This window comes from Peromyscus californicus, unplaced genomic scaffold (genome assembly GCF_007827085.1).
Source record: "Peromyscus californicus insignis strain IS unplaced genomic scaffold, ASM782708v3 Scaffold_19__1_contigs__length_69161282, whole genome shotgun sequence".
NCBI lineage: Eukaryota > Metazoa > Chordata > Mammalia > Rodentia > Cricetidae > Peromyscus > Peromyscus californicus.
In genome coordinates, this window is record NW_026294491.1 from 6,381,403 (window position 1) to 6,398,063 (window position 16,661).

Genomic DNA, 16,661 nt, shown 5'->3' on the forward strand with positions numbered 1-16,661 from the left:
CCGGCCCTGGGAGGAAACGAAAGTGAGGGAGGAGGAGGAGGAGGAGGAGGAGGAGGTTGCAGGGCCAGGCTCGGGCGACAGTGGCGGCCTGACCCCCTCGTCTCCGCTCGCCGGCAGCTCGCCCCATCCCCTCAGCGTGAGTGCCGGCGCGCGGCCCGGGGGGAGCGAGCGGGCGGGCGCGCGGGCACAGCATCCTTCCCTTGTGGCGGCGGCGACTCTGCCCGCCTTCTGGTAGCTTCTCTCTCCGCTCCTGGCCCTCTTCTCCCCAGCACCCCTCCCGCCGCCGCCGCCGCCGCCGCGCACACAGTCTCACACCTGACGTCCCCTAACGAGAAGCCCGGCCGGGGGAGATGGCGTTCCCGTCTCTCCCCTCCGCATCCGGGGCGGGCAGTGCGAAACCCAGGCCCGGGCGCGAAGGCTGCCGAGGGCATTGGAAGCCCGCGGCGGGTGGCGAGCAGGCCTCGGGGCCGCGCACTTTAGACGTGCCGGGTCCCTGCGCGGCTGCCTTTGTAGGTCACTCCATAGCTCTGTGGCCTCCCCCTGGCGGGGAAAAGGGGAGGATTGCTTTGGATTTCCTGCGAGGTCCCCGTCGAAGGCGCCGTGGTGGAGGAGACATTCGTATCTGCCGCCTTGCCTTCCTTCCACACAGGGCTGGTCCCTTCTCTCGCACCGGCCCCCAGCGCGTCCCACACCGAGTTCTCGGTGCCCCCAGTCTCCCCCCAGCATGGCCGATGAGTTGAAAAGAGCCCCCTTTGGCGTGCCGTGGCCAGGGAAGGCTGTGAGGCGCTCTCCAGCGGCTCACCTGTGGGCCTTTTCGGGCGGTCTGTGATGTCAGGTGAAATGCGGCTCCGGAGGCCTTGCTTTCGGTTCCTTCAGTCTCCTCTGATCGGCGCCGCCTGTGTCACTTACGAAACCGCCTCCCGAGAAAGGGATGAGTGTCCACCGGTTCAGCCTTGGGCACCGAAACGTGATCCAGGATTTTGCTAGGTTTCGGAGGGAAAGATCACTAATCCTCTTCAAATTCCACGACTTTCTTGCTTCGGCTGCTGGTGCTAGAAAGCCATTCTTTTTTTTTTTTTTCTTTTGCCCTCCAGCAAATGTTTTGAAACACGTTGAACTGGCTCTAATTTTTATATGACAATACTGAGTAGTCAGTTCACAGTGAAAGCGTGATCTTTAAAAAACCATGTGCCTGACAACATGCCATAGACGTCCATTCTTGTATCCCTGCGTCCTCATTCCCCAAAGATGTCAGTATACCTCGAACTTTATTTAAATCTTTTCTGAGTTCTGTTTGTGAATACACTGCTTTTCCTGAAGATCTCGTAATTATTTCATTCCATCCATTTTTGTAAAAATTATTTTTACTGAGCCAGAGGTAGTGGCGCATGCCTTTAATCCCAGCACTCGGGAGGCTGAGGCAGGCAGATCTCTGAGTTTGAGGCCAGCCTGGGCTACAGAGTGAGTTCCAGGACAGACCCCAAAGCTATACAGAGAAACCCTGTCTCGAAAAACAAAAACATAATAATAATAATAATAATAATAATAATAATAATAATAATAATAATAAATTATCTACCTCCCAAGTGCTGGGATTAAAGGCATTGGCCACCACTGCCTGACTAACAAAATTATTTTTACTATTTTAAATTGTGTGTATGTGCGTGAGGGTACCTGCAGAGGTCAGAGGTGTCTGCTTCCCCAGAGCTAGAGTTATAGGCAGTTGTGAGCTGTCCAGTGTGAGTGCTGGGAATTGAATTCAGGACCTGTACACACTCTTAACTGTGGAGCCAGGTCTCCAGTTCCCCATCCATTTTTTTCTTTTTAAACTTTATGCTGTCTTCTCGTGTACCTGTTCATGGCCATCATTGTACTGACTGCTTGCAGCTTCATGTTCTTTTATTGTTCCCCTTTCGGGGCTGGGCTGGAACCCAGGGCCTTGAACATGCAGGGCAGGGCTCCCTTGGTGGGCTACATCCTCAAGCCCTTGGTGTTTTGCTCAAGTTCTCTCAAACTCAGGTTTGTCTCAAACTCAGACTCCGGAGTGCTGAGACACAGGCATACACCAGCCACATCCAGCACTCCATTCCTTATTCTGGAGGTGTATTCCTAGTCTTTTTTTTTTTTTTTTTTTTTTAGCTCTTTTAATTAACTTTATTTATTCTGAGTCTTAAAATTAATGTCAAAAAATAAAAATTTTTAAAAAGGAAAAAAATTCATGTCTTTGTGTCCCAGTACTACAACTGCCTGTTGTCCCAGGGTCTTTCCCACTCTTGGTTGTAACCCAACTAGTGCTAACATGCTTCACACTAGTACTTTCATATTTCAAAACGTTACATTAAACCAAATCCCAGCATTTCTGTCATATAATATCTGAATTGCTCTGGTAAAAATGATGAAAAAGATTATTCTGTGGTGGTCCTTGGAAATACTGGAGGCTATTACTTAGTAGGTTTCATAATTTGTTTCCAGTACACATTGTCATGAATAGCCACTATTGTCTCAAAAGTGTAGAAATAGCAAGTACTCAAAGGCTTTTTTTCCTCCTGTGTCTTGTTGAATTAATCTAACTTTTTGGTATCTGACACTAATGGCCCCTGGGGTCTCTAAGTCTGAGATCATCTTGTTTCCTAGTAAAACCTGCCATCGTTATTGAAAACCAGAGCTTGGATAGCCTTCTTCCTAGACCTTACTTGGAGGAAGAGGCTGTTCAAGTGCTGGCCCTGGGAGGTGGTTGGAGTGGCCAAATCACATCCAGCTGATGGTTGTTGATACTTTGGGGTTCTTGCTTCATTCCCAGTAGTTCTAACCCAAGAGCTGACTGATGGGATTTATGGTTGTAGTAACAATGAAGAGGAGAACTGACCCAGAATGCACTGCCCCCCTCAAGAAACAGAAGCGAATTGGGGAATTTGCCCGGCACCTCAGCTCCACGTCTGATGATGAACCTCTCTCCTCTGTCAATCATGCAGCAAAAGGTATGCTGGCCTGTGTGATCTGAGGCCACTGGCCATCTGGTTGTTTGAATCCTTAGTGCTTAGATTGAGCAGAATATAGTTCACTGCCCCTTGGGCAAAATAAGCAAATCTGACAGAAATATGGTAACTGTATAGACTTCCTTCTGCTACTATTCTACTGAGAGTAAGGAAACTTTTTAAATTTAAAGAGATGTGTGGGCGTGTCCAGAAGTGCCTTAGTTCTGTTCCTGGTCCTTTAGCAGGTGACATTATTTTTGGTTTTTTTGAGATAGGGTTTCTGTGTGTAGCTTTGGGCCTGTCCTGGATCTCGCTCTGTAGACCAGGCTGGCCTCGAACTCAGAGATCCACCTGGCTCTGCTTCCCAAGTGCTGGGATTAAAGGCGTGTGCCACCACCGCCGCCTGGCGCAGGTGACATTCTTACTGCCTTAAGTCAGGTAGAAGAAGTGGTAACATTGAGTGCTGTGGTTTTAATAGCTATTAATAATTTTGGGGCTCCTTTGTAGATGTGGGGTGCAGCTGCCCATCTGACTCTGGTCCTTGCATAGTTTTCTCAGTTCCTGAAGTTGTAATTAGAAATACCCAGCTGTGGTGGAGCATTACTCTTGATTGCTGTTTATATTCAGCTCAACGATTTGGTTGGTCTGGTTGAAAGATACTTTGCTTTGCCGGTAATTTTAACATTGTAGACATTCACAGTGCCTGATTTCACTTCATATACCAGGCAATTAGAAGTACAAACCAGCTCTATTCATTTCTTTTTTTCCTTTTTCCTCTCTCATTTTTTTTTTAATGATAGGTCTCACTATGTAACTCTGGCTGGAACTAGCTCTGTAGACTAAGCTGGCCTCAAACTCATGGAGATCTGCCTGCCTCTGCCTGCTGTGGGATGTTCTGTATGGCAAATGTGTTACTGATTAGTCAATAAATAAAACACTGATTGGCCATTGGCTAGGCAGGAAGTGTAGGCGGGACAAGGAGGAGAATAAAGCTGGGAAGTGGAAGGCTGAGTCAGAGAGACACTGCCAGCTGCCATGATGAGAAACAGCATGTAAAGATGCCGGTAAGCCACAAGCCATGTGGCAAGATATAGATTAATAGAAATGGATTAATTTAAGCTGTAAGAACAGTTAGCAAGAAGCCTGCCACGGCCATACAGTTTGTAACCAATATAAGTCTCTGTGTTTACTTGGTCGGGTCTGAGAGGCTGTGGGACTGGCAGGTGAGAGAGATTTGTCCTGACTGTGGGCCAGGCAGGAAAACTCTAGCTACATCTGCCTCCTAAGTGCTGGGATTAAAGGTGTGTGCCACTATACTCTGCTTCCATTCATTTCTGAGTGCTGCTCTAGCAAACTCCAGTATGCTGTACTGCTTACGGCAGAACTCTGATGTCTCACACTTTGGGAAACTAGCAGTCTCAACCAGGTTGTCAGTAGGGCTGCTTGCTCCCTATGAAGGCTCTTGGGAAGATACCCCCCTCCTTACTTCTGTGATGTCTGGTGGCTCACTGACAGTCCTTGGTACTGTATGGTTCTAGTGGTAGTGTGTCTAGTTTCTGCCTCTGCCTTCCTGTGTCTGTGTCCACATTTCCCTATTAGGACGATGGCAGTCATTGGTTTAGGACTTATGCCACTTTAGTGTTATCTTATTTTAACTTGATTATATCTGCAAAGACCCTATTTCCAAATAAAATTGCGTCTCAGTTTATAAGTGACAGGATTTTGAAGGAAGACTCTATATTCAACCCAGTACACAGCAGACTTGCATTTTGCATACTCTGTGTGATCACTAATAAACTGGAGTGAAACTTTGTAACAGATTGATGACTAAAAGGATGTGATGCTTCCTTTGTGGGTGTTAGTTTATTTACTAGTGGTAGGCTCATGGAAGGACAGTTACTCATTAGCTGTTCCAGTGACTCTGCCCAGAGAAAAGCTTGACAGGTGGTGAGCCTAATGTAGCTTTGGTACAAGTGTGATTTAGGCTGGAGAGAGACTCTGATGACCTTGCATGTGGAGGTATGGCTGCTTTCAAAGACTCAGTGGTTGAGCATGGTCATGTATGCCAGGTCCCCTTGGGTATGGAGAGAACTATTGTTAGGGTCCATAGGAAGGCCCATAAAAGACCACCAGTCACATATGCAATCAGCAAGAGCATTTATTAGAAAAATTCCAGCATGCTGGGGTCAAACCATCTGACAAAGTGGCAAATGACAACCCCACCCCCACCCCCACCTCCCAAGAGAAGCTCGAAGGCTCCTTTTAAAATAGGATTAGGGGAATTCCAGCAGTGGTTAAGTGTACTTTGAAGTAACTGGGTATAGATTCTTTTTTTTTTTTAGATTTATTTATTTATTATGTATACAGCAAGTGTTCAGCCTGCAGGCCAGAAGAGGGCACCAGATCTCATTGTAGATGGTTGTAAGCCACCATGTGGTTGCTGAGAATTGAACTCAGGACCTCTGGAAGAATAGCCAAGTGCTCTTAACCTCTGAGCCATCTCTCCAGCCCTGGGTATAGATTCTTATTGGTACAGGAATCATTATGATTGGCTCGTGACACCTGGTCAGCAAGTGTGGTTGCTGTGTCAGGGGTCTGTCTGACTGAAAATAGCAAGAACAGTTCCTGCTTGTGGCTGGGTAGGTCCCTGATTGCCTACCAGACTGGACATACTTCCTGAGGGTCTGATTGAAGCCAGACATGAATCAGCATAGGATGATGGGGTAATATGGGGCAGAGGTCTTAGCAAACTGGCCCCTAGGGGGAAAAAAAAACCCCACTGACCCTGTTAGATTCAGTCCTAATAGGGGACGGCCATTTCATTAGAAGGGACAAGGTGAGAGCATGCCTGGGGAGTAAGTATCTAGTGCTAAGTGGATCTTTGGACTTTTCCTCTCAAGTAACAGCTTTGAAAAGGTGAGAGGACAGCTCCCAGGTGAAGATGGTGAGCATCTAAAGTTGAGGCTCCTTTAAGGAAACTAGTCTGATTGACATTTTAAACTTTAAAAATGTGTCTGTGAAGTGTGATTACCGGCCTGGCATACTCCCTTAATTTTACAAAATAGCTTTAACCTTTTCTGGAAGTAGCTTCATGACTCAGGATGGACTATTGCTGTTGTGTGTATAGAGTGCAGATTTGGAGCTGGTCAGTCTCATGTGTCTGGGTTTCTTTCAGTTGCAGAAAACAAGGCAGAAGGAAGGCAGAGGCAAACCAACATAGCTACATATTTCCAGGTTAACTTACTGTAGGAAGAGAGTAGCCTCACAGTGACCCAGAAACTGACTTCTCAGCGGTTCCTGCTCCCTCTTCCATGCCTGGCAATGGAGCAAATGCTTGTCATATCATTACTGGAGAGGATTGAGAAAAGGTCACGGTGTCATCTTTCTAAGAATCTTAAACTTTGCCCATCCCTCCTCCGTATTTCGGACTGTGTTCTGTATCAGCCTCTCTTAGGCATCTTCTGGGCCGTGCTCTGACGAGTTTGCTGTCTCCTGAGTTGCACATGCAGCTCTTCTCCTCAGGCTGTTGAATTACAGCAGGGATGTTTCCATTTGCTCAGGGTCCTCTGCCTCCACATACAGTTGAGCCAGATGATTGAGAAATGCCCTTTGGGGACAATCAGAAAACAGAAAAATAGTGCTGACTATGCCTGTCTGGACCTTGTGTTTTCTTCCTTTGCTGATTGACGTGATGATTCATTAGCAGATCTGTTGAATTTGTTTGTTTGTTTGTTTTACATTAGTCACAGGTGGATACATTGCCAGCTCAGCAGCTTGACATTTAGCCAGAGAAAAGAAGAAAGGGATATTGTCATGAGCATCTTGGTATCATTCTCTTCCAGGTGTTCTGAGAGGAGTTGAAAAACATTTTCAAGTGTAAATAAACTCTTAGAAACTCGGAGTCAAATAACCTTCGTAAAGTAAGGAGAGGTAGTTGAGGGCATTTTGTTCTTTTTAGTTACTTCTTACAGGAAAATTGGTCTAGAGCCTAAGAAAACGTCCATTTCTCTTTAGCTGTGCATTGACTGAGGCTCGTGGTCCTCTTGTAGCAGGTTGGTTTGGAAGTTGCAAGCCATCCAGCGCCACATTAAGTGCACCTGTCCCCCACCAGGTTTAACTCTCCTCTCAATAATCGGCTGTTGCCCTGAAGCACTATCGAGTTCCTGTCAGTCCAGATCCATGACCTTAGTCGAAGACTCCCTTTATCAGTATCTGTTCCAACTGCTCTAATGAGTTACTGTTTGTTTGGCATGAAGGGAAATGGCATCTTTAAGCAAGAATGAGTGTGTTCCCCAGCACTTGTTAGACAGGATGTAGTGTTTATTAAAATTCATAATTTACTCTGTATCTGTGTGCTCCTCCCCTTGGCCAGGACTGGCTGGAGCTGCCTCTCCTTGCGTTATCACTTTCAGTTTTAACCTTGGCACACTCATCCTGCTGTTCTATCGCCGTGTGCGCAGTTTTGTCAACATCTGGGAAGCCTGTTCTTTTATAAAGTCTGTCTTCTTCAGAATGCCTTAGTCATGATTTCTATCAGGGAGGGAAGAAATCCTGAGTGAAAATCCTAATGTTTTCTTTGGGCTTTCTGGTAGATCTTAAGAGGGACACTTCTGGGGAGGTAAATAGGGACATCACTTAGCTTTGGCAAGTTCTTAGTGAAACTAATGATTTTAATAGACTAATCTTATTAGTCCTGTTAATGTATATCCTCATTACTAAATTCTCTGCTCAGTGTTTGCTAAATTCTTACTGGTCTTAGGAAGTAAGACCTCCCCTTCAGTTCTACTGCAGACATGACAGTTCTCTGTTTCATCTGAAGAGTGGCCCAAAAGCCCAGGGGACAAAAATAAGTAGTGGCTACCGCAGTCTTTGGACATTGGGAGCAATCTCTGAAACATTCTCTTAGTCATGTCAGGCTAAGAACGGACTTTATGCGTGTGAATAAGAGAGAAAGAAAGAAGGCTGGTTAGCCTTTTCATGTTCACCTCTTGGTCTCTCAAGGAATTGTGGTATTTTCAGCTGCCACTGCCCTCACTCTAAAAGTCTGCGAAGTCTGGTGTCTGTGCAGTAGTTAGACGCTTGGGAGGAAGGCTGGAGTGCAAAGGTCTTTGCCAGAATCTGGTGCTGGATCTCTGTACCTAGTCCAGCACTGATTTGCCTAGTGAGTTTCCCACCCAAACTTGACTTTCCATCATTTTTTTTTGCCCAAAAAAGTCATAAGAAGTCCTAAAGAGAAAGGAAACATGACTTTCTCTCAGAGAGCTAAGGTGGCGAGAACCCTCAATGTCTGGCCGTGGGATATGTGCCACACCACTCTCCAGTCTAACAGCCCCCTGACTCCCTAGAGCTGGAGCAAGCACAATCCCCTTTCAGAAAGACACAGGCTTTCATAGAGGCTTCTGGTGTTTTCAGGTAGGCCTGCGCATGTCTACAAGGCTCGTAAAAGGAACAGGACTGCTCCAACATTGCAGCTTCTAACTAAGCCTGTGTCACTGACTTCCCTCAGATGCCATCAGGGCACATTCTCCGCCCCGCCCTTTCACTACTGAGCAGTGCAGGCTAAAGGAAGGGAGGCAGCTGAGAGACTCTGCACCTTGGAGCGCCGTTCCTTAGCACATGGACTCTGCTGCAGAGCTCTCTCTGATCCATGTGGGAGATGGTAGACTACAGCCTGGGGAGTGTCTGGAGCCACTCAGGAGGCCTTGCCTCTCCGAGCTGCTGCTGGAAATGAACCAATCTCTTCTCAAAGCTTTGAATAGTAATTCTTTATAGCTGCATGGTGCCCCGCCACCGCCCCAGTTTTCTCAGGAAAGTACAAAACAGAAAACAAATGTTTTCTCACCTCTCAGTTTCCATGGTTACTTATTGTTAATGTTCTGCTCTCTCCTTCTGATTAGCACTCTGCCACTGTGACGTGTGCTGCATTGGTGGATATAAGCGAGATACTTACTAAGAAAATTGGGCAGCCATCTTAATAGGAAGGGGCAGATTTCATGACTCTTAAACTAAAAGTCCTTCTTGCTGTCTGATTGGTTTAGACACCGTTTTGAGTATATTTTGAGTGTTTTTTTAGTCCACACATTTACTGGACTTTTCTTTCTTTGGCAAAATGTTATATTCTTGAAAATGCACATTTATCTGTTAAATTTCAAAGTCTTTTGACAGTTGTTATTTTTTCATAGAGAGTGCCCTATTTTACTTAGCATGGACCGCTCAAGAACAGGTTCTGAACCAAAGGAGTTGTCTGATCAAGACAAGCAATGGGGCCAGGTAGTGGTGGCACATGCCTTTAATCCCAGCACTCGGGAGGTAGAGCCAGGCAGATCTCTGTGAGTTCGAGGCCAGCCTCTACAGAGTGAGATCCAGGAAAGGCACCAAACTACACGGAGAAACCCTGTCTCAAAAAAAAAAAAAAGACAAGCAATGGGCTTTTTCCCCCTTATTCAATAGGCATTGAGGATCCAATCCAGGGCCTTTTGTAAGGTAGGCAGTGCTCTACCCCTGGGCTGTATCAATAGACCTAGTTGTCTGCTTTAGTTAACAATATCAGCATTCTGAGCTCTAATGTCTTGTTTCCTCTAGTTTTTAATTTCTTTAGAATTATTCATTTTTTACATTTATTTATTACTTGGGTTTAGTGGGTGGAGGTCAAAGGACAGTTGGTGGGAGCTGGCTCTCTCCTTCCACTGGGGTTTCAGTGATGGAGCTCAGGTCTTCAGGCTTGACAGCAAACACGTTCACCTGCTGAGCCGTCTCACTGGCCTCGACTGTATCCACCGCATGTCAGCTTCTGGTGGTGAAATTGGACTCCATCATGGTTTGAGGAAGGCCGTGTTTATGGTATGGTGTATTCTGTCCTTATCTTTTGAGGCCTGAACTTTTGAGGCCTGAACTTTTGAGGCACTTCTTGTACCAGGAAATAACTTGAGCCATATACTCAGTAGGTCATCAGAAAAGATGACAGCTGGCTGATTTAAATCATTTCTACTAAATGAGAAGCTTCACCCTGAGTGTTTGAGATACAAAGTCAGCTGTGTCGAAGTTCCTATTCTCTGTGAGTAATCCTGTCCTTGGGGATAGCATGGAGCTAATAGCTGGCTTTAACTGGGCACAGTGAGGGCTTGGCTGATGGTGGGGTGACTCATGCATTGGACCCAGAGGACAGCAGAACCAGGTAGGTATGGTGGGAAATGCAGGTGTGTGTCTTGCCGCAAAGGGGTGAGGTTGGTACTGATAAACTTTAGAATCATGATATATGCTTTAATTGTAGTTTGAACAACAGTCTGCCACCCAGGCTCCATACAGAGCTGTTACAGGGTCTTCCGCTCCTCTTTGGACTTCCCACAGCGTCAGTCCCTCCTCCTCCATATGCAGCCTAGGCTCAGCTTGGAGATATTCCTGCCTTTTCGTCCAGGGCATTGGGATCATGTGCCACCCTGCCTCGATCTGGCCAGTTTCTTTTCTCATCAGTCTTTGTTTTTCCTCAAGGGTATTGTACCACACTGCTAACCTAGTTTAAAAACATTTTATATTTTACTAAGTAATATATATTTGTGTGGTTCTTATACTTTTAGAAAGTATAAGAAGATAAGGGCTGGAGAGATTGCTCAGTGGTTAAAAGCCCATACTGTTCTTGGAGAGGACTTGAGTTGAGTTCCTACACCCATGTCAGGTGGCTCACAAAGACTGTCTATTGCTCCTGGGAATCAGACACCTCTTCTGGACTCTGAGAGCACCTGCACTCACATGTGCACATACACTCACACATACGCACATGATTTAAAGATAGAAATCTTAAAAAAAAAATAACCTCAAACTATTTCATTTTGCTCTTTGGGATAGGAAGTCATAAATCTGGAAACTGTAAATGAGGTTTCACCACCTTGGTTTTCCACACCGTCACTTTGGTATTCTGTTTGCAGGCCCCGGTCCCTGTGTGTGTGCATAGTCACTTTCAGGATAGTCAGTTGCATTGGTTTTATGTATCTTTGCTTTCAAAGCCTAGTTACAGTGCCAGTGCAAGAAATAAAAATATGTAATTACATTTTCCTCTTCCTACCTAAGAGTCAGGATGCTGTACTAATACATATGGTTCTGATCTGCCTGTTATTGTTTTTTCTGCTATCAGGGCTTGAACCTTGGACATCATGTATGCTGGTTAAGCACTCCACCACAGAGTTACATCCCCCAGTGGTTATTATTTAAATTTTAAAAAAGATTGATTTTATGTGTATGAGTGTTTTGCCTACATGTATGTATGTGTACCATGTCTGTGCATGATGTCCATGGAGGTCAGAAGAGGGTGTTAGACCTCCTGGAACAGGAGTTACAGATGGTTGTGAGCTGCCATGTGGTGTTGGGAACTGAATCTGGGTCTTCTGCAAGAGCTCTTAACCACTGAGCCATCTCTCCAATGCTTTTTTTCTTAAAAGCATGTATTTTTACATAACAATAAATTTTGTTACAGTAGTTTTATACATGTAGATGATGCATTTTTATCATGTTCACACATTCACCCCTATGACTCTCTTATTCCCCTTGCCACTTCATCTGTTCCCCACTAACCCCCTTCTACTTTAATGGAGAGACTCAGTGACAAAGACAGACAAACAGACACCCCCATTGTGTTTCTTTAGGATTGACTACAGGCTCATGGATGAGGGTTTGTTTACAGGAATCACGGGCGGGCACCTTACCAGTGGCCACACCACTAAAGAAATGTCTCTCCCTCCCCCATCAACCATGAACAACCCTACCTCTTATGACAGATGTTGATGGACCCAATCTAGTGCAGGTCATCACTGCTGTGAGTTCAAGAGTCCAGCAACCCTGTAGTCAGTGCTCCACGCTTCTCCCTCCTTCTTCTGGCTTTTGTATTCTTTCTGCCCCTTCTTCCAGGATATGCTCTGAGCCTTGGAAGGAATGACAGAGCTTTCCCATTTTTGCTGAACATTTAAATAATAATAATAATAATAATAATAATTGGTTTTTCAAGACAGGGTTTCTCTGTGTAGCTTTGGTGCCTGTCCTGGATCTCGTTCTGTAGACCAGGCTGGCCTTGAACTCACAGAGATGCGCCTGGCTCTGCCTCCCAAGCGCTGGGATTAAAGGTGTGCGCCGCCACCACCTGGCTTAAATTATTTTAAAAGATTAAGAAATAATTTTCTGTGTGGGTATGTGCAGGCTCCCTCTGAGTCTAGAAGAGAGTGTTGGATCCCTTGGAGCTGGACTTACAGGAAATGGTGAGCTGCTCTTTGTGGGTGCTGGGAACCTAATTCCGGTCCTCTGGAAGAGCAGTGCATGCTCTCAACTGCTGGGCCGTGTGTCTAGCCCATGGCTAAAGAGTCCTGTATTTCTAGCACTTTGACTAGTTCTGGGCCTCTGCGGTTACCAGTGAGCACTACAGAAAGGCTGCTCTGACCAAAGTGACAGCAGCTCTGCTCTGTGGGTGAACAGTTAGAAGACACCTCTCATCCCTGTGGCGGGCCAGTAGCAACCTCCCCACCAGGGCTTGTGACCTCCCCAGCCATGGAATTTGATTGGGTTAGAGTACCAGATGTGAATTCCTCTTGTGGAGTGGGCCTCAACTCTACCTTCTGTTATTTTTTGACAGTCTTGGTGATCTGTTTCAATGAATACAGCAAGTGTTCTTAGGTTTTCTTGGATCCTTGCAAGAAACTCCTAGTGTTAGTTACACTAAGAGTGTGTGTGTGTGTGTGTTGGGGGGGGTGTGTGTGGAGGTGTGTGTGTGTGTGTATGGAGGGTATGTGTGTGTGGGGTGTGTGTGGAGTGTGTGTGTAGGGTATGTGTGTGTGTGTGTGGAGGGATGTGTGGTGTGTGTGTGTGTGTGTGCGCGCCAGCCAACCATAAATCCACGCTAGGTGGTTACTTCCTCAGTTGCTTTCTACCTTGTTCTGAGACAGTCTCTCACTGAACCTAGAGCTCACCAATGCAGTTGACTAGCTGCTAGCTGGCTACTAAGCTCCAGGATCCCTCCTGTCCCTGTCCTCCCCACCTCCTTAGGTAACCAGTTACTATTCAGATGTGTGCGCTGGTGAGTACTATCCAACTTCTTTTATTTAGTGTTTTCTTACTGTGTAGCCCTGGCTATCCTGGAAAACTGTATGTAGACCAGGCTGGCCTCAAACTCAGAGATCTGCCTGCCTCTACCTCCTGAGTGCTGGGATCAAAGGTGAGCATCAGTATACCCGGCTCACTCTTCAACCTCTTTTTTTGTTGTTGTTGGTTGTTTTGTTTTTTTCCATGACGAGGTTTCTCTATGTAGCCCTGGCTATCCTGGATCTCACTCTGTAGACCAGGCTGGGCTTGAACACAGAGATCCACCTGCTTCAGTCTCCTGAATGCTGGGATTGCCCAGCTTGTTAAACCTTGGGATCAGATTGGACATCACCACCCTTATTTCCTGTTCTGCACTCCTTCTCGTTTACTGCTGTTTGTACCATTTTTAGTGGAAATGTCTAAAAATTCTTGTGCAAACTTTTTGAGAGTGTTTCCAGATTCAGGTGGATTTGTTTCAAAACCTCTTGTGCTGGCTAGTTTCTTTTGTCAATTTAACACAAGCTAGAGTTATCTGGAAAGTAGGAACCTCCATTGAGAAAATGCCTCCATCACATTGGCCTGTAGGCAAGCCGGGTCACATGATTTTTTGGTTAATGATTGATGTGGTAGGACCCAGCCCACTGTGGGCGGTGCCACCCTGGCAGGTGATCTTGGGTTATATAAAAACAAGCTGAGCAAGCCAGTAAGCAGCTTGAAGTCTTTCCTCTTCTCTAGGGTGCTCTGGTGGTCTCTGCTCTGTTTCTTGCCCTGACTCCTGCCCTTCATGAAGGGCAGTGAGCTCTAAGATGACGTAAACGCCCTCCCCAGGTTGCTTTTGGTCATGGTGTTTCCTCACAGTTGGAAACCCTAACTAAGGCAGTGCTTGGTACCAGGCTCACAGGGTACTGCTGTAACTGACCTGACCATGTTTTTTTCGGGGAGGATTATGGAGTTGTTTAGAACTTGGGGCTGGAAAAGCCATTGAGTGCTCAGAGCTTACTGAGCTGTTGTGGGACCTGGAAGATCCTGCTGAGAGCAGTGCAGATGATGGAGGCCTGGATTGTGCGGTTTCAGAGGGAAGTCTGAGAATCCCAGCACTGGGGAGGCAGAGGCAGGTGGATCTCTGTGAGTTCAAGGCCAGCCTGGTCTACAGAGCAAGGTCCAGGATAGGCTCCAAAGCTACACAGAGAAACTCTGTCTAGAAAAAAACAAAAAAAGAAATAAAAAGAAAAATTGGGATCAAGATTCTGGAGTTAGATGTGACTGATTAAGAAGGGAGGGTCTGTAGTACCACCAACGTGAAAACCTTTGCTTTACTGCGACAGTTAATGCTGATTAACTGGAACTGAGAAATCAGTATGCTTACTAAGAGACCAGCATTGTTGAGGTGAAGACTTCTGGAAGTTATTTCCTCAGGGCCAGCACACAGAAGCTGTGGTCAGGAGGTGACTGAGGCTACGACTCATTCTGAGTTTGATACTGCGTAAGATTCTCTCACTTGGTACTGGTTTTAAAGGCATGAAAGGATCACAGAGCGGCTGAGGCTTGGCACTGTGAGAGGTCAGGAGAGGCCACTGGAGACACCAGTACAGTGTCAGTGACCACCAAGGAGAGCAGCAACTGGGGAGTGGGGGGGGGGGGCGCGCGGGCTGAGCCTGTGAGACAAGCTGCATGTGCTGTGAATGGCAGAGTTAGAGACAGTCCCGCGCCCTTTGGAGCCTAGAGGATCGTAGTGGGTCCCAGATATCAAGCCGAACTTTTTACATTGTTGAACTTTGGTTTTGCTTGTGACTGTGCCTTGGTTCTTCCATCTTGGAATAAAAAGTATGTAACTTATTTTGATTTTCAGGAGTCCACAGTTACAAGACCCTTCCCCCATTCCTCCCAGTCCATCTCCGTTTCCCTTCAGAAAAGAGCAGGCTTCCCAGGGATGTCAACTGAACACGAGACTTGGATATTTTTAAGAGACTGAACTTTTAAAGTGTTAGAATTTTTTTTAAGACTGCGAGACTTTTAAAGTTATATTATGTTTTATATTGTGATACTAATATTAACATGACATTTTAGGGACAAATGAGAAAAGAAAGATTATAGTTGAGTAGTGATGTCTTTTTGTGTTGAGTTGACAAGTGTCAATTGTGCTGGCTAAGTTTTTGTCAACTTGATACAAGCTAGGGTCATCTGGAAAGAAGGAATCTCAACTGAGAAAATGCTTCCATCACATTGACCTGTAGGGCATTTTCTTGATAAATGATTGATGGAGGAGAGTCCAGTCTACTCCAGGTGGTGCCATCCATTCCCTGGCAGATAGTCTTTAGTTGTATAAGAAAGCAGGCTGAGCCTGGTGGTGGTGCACACACCTTTAATCCCAGCACTCGGGAGGCAGAGCCAGGACGATCTCTGAGTTCGAGGCTAGCCTGGTCTACAGAGCAAGATCTAGGATAGGCACCAAAACACCAGATTTTTTTTTTTAATGTGGCTTAGTTTATCCAAATAGCTAAAACTTAAAATAAGCAAAGATGAAGCTAGACAAATATTACTGTGAACTTGAGTAGACCTTAAGAATTCATAAATCTTGATTATCAAAATATACCTTACTTATTAAGCATATGTTACTTATCTAAATTTTCTAGCAGCTTGGTGTTAAGTTGTATGGGAGTAGGCAGAGTTATCATGCTATATGGTTCCATGGTGGCGGGAATTTTTTTCCAAAGAATTTTGTTTCAAGAGGCCACCATTGTATACATCCTCATCCTCCACTGAAGCCCACAGGAAAGGCTTAATAGTGAAAATCATTAATAAGGAAAGTAAAAGGGTGCTGGAAAATTGTGATCCCAAATTCCAAATACTGGGACTTTGTCAAGCAGCAATAGTGGCCATGCGGTCTGTGCCAAGCAGGAACTTTGGTGACTTGTCCAAGATTATACAGTTGGTTAGAGTAGAGATTCGACCCTGGGTCATTGCCTGAGCTCCATTCAATGCAGGACACATACTAGACATAGCTGAGTAAGTGGGATGTGGATATACGAAGGCAGTTTTGTGATATGGACTCACCTAATCATTTCTCTTTCTTTTTCAGCATCTACTACAAGCCTCAGTGGATCTGACAGCGAGACTGAGGGGAAGCAGCCCGACTCTGATAGTTTCAAAGATGCCTTCAAAGCAGATTCCCTGGTGGAGGGAACATCTTCTCGCTATTCCATGTATAATAGTGTTTCTCAGAAACTTATGGTATGTCATTGTTTAGAATGGATTTCTACAGCCGCCCCAGGAGGGTGAGAGAAACAGGGCAAGTGTGTATTGGTGTTGGGGTGGGGCACAGTTGGTACGGGCTAGGTTGTGAGTATTTCTCCTCTACTTTCTGGCTGCTGAAATTTAGTGGAGAAGTGTAGCCTCCTCTCAGTAGACTTGTCTGTCATGTTGCAATCATCCATGAAAAGTGCCAGTGTCTCCCATCCTGCCCAGAACTGGACCACAGTTCAGTAGCCTCACTAATGCCTGATGGGAATGCTTCCCTGGACATGAGTGTGTCAGTAGTGGAGGCCCCATGCTGCTTTTCTCTAGTGAGTACTCTGAAAAGAAAGGACTCAATTCTGGGGTGCTGAAAATAAATGCAGGTAGCATGGT

General features: G+C 45.8%; 1 protein-coding gene across 1 annotated transcript in view; it reads left to right on the forward strand.

The window, feature by feature from the left end:
- Cmtr1 (cap methyltransferase 1) overlaps positions 1–16,661 on the forward strand; it is a 43,429-nt gene continuing 26,768 nt past the window's right edge. Inside the window, exons 1-3 of the mRNA XM_052744479.1 lie at positions 1–136; positions 2,844–2,978; positions 16,114–16,265. Coding sequence (XP_052600439.1) covers positions 2,849–2,978; positions 16,114–16,265 — 282 coding nt within the window. The 5' untranslated portion in view covers positions 1–136; positions 2,844–2,848. The remainder of the gene's footprint in view (positions 137–2,843; positions 2,979–16,113; positions 16,266–16,661) is intronic.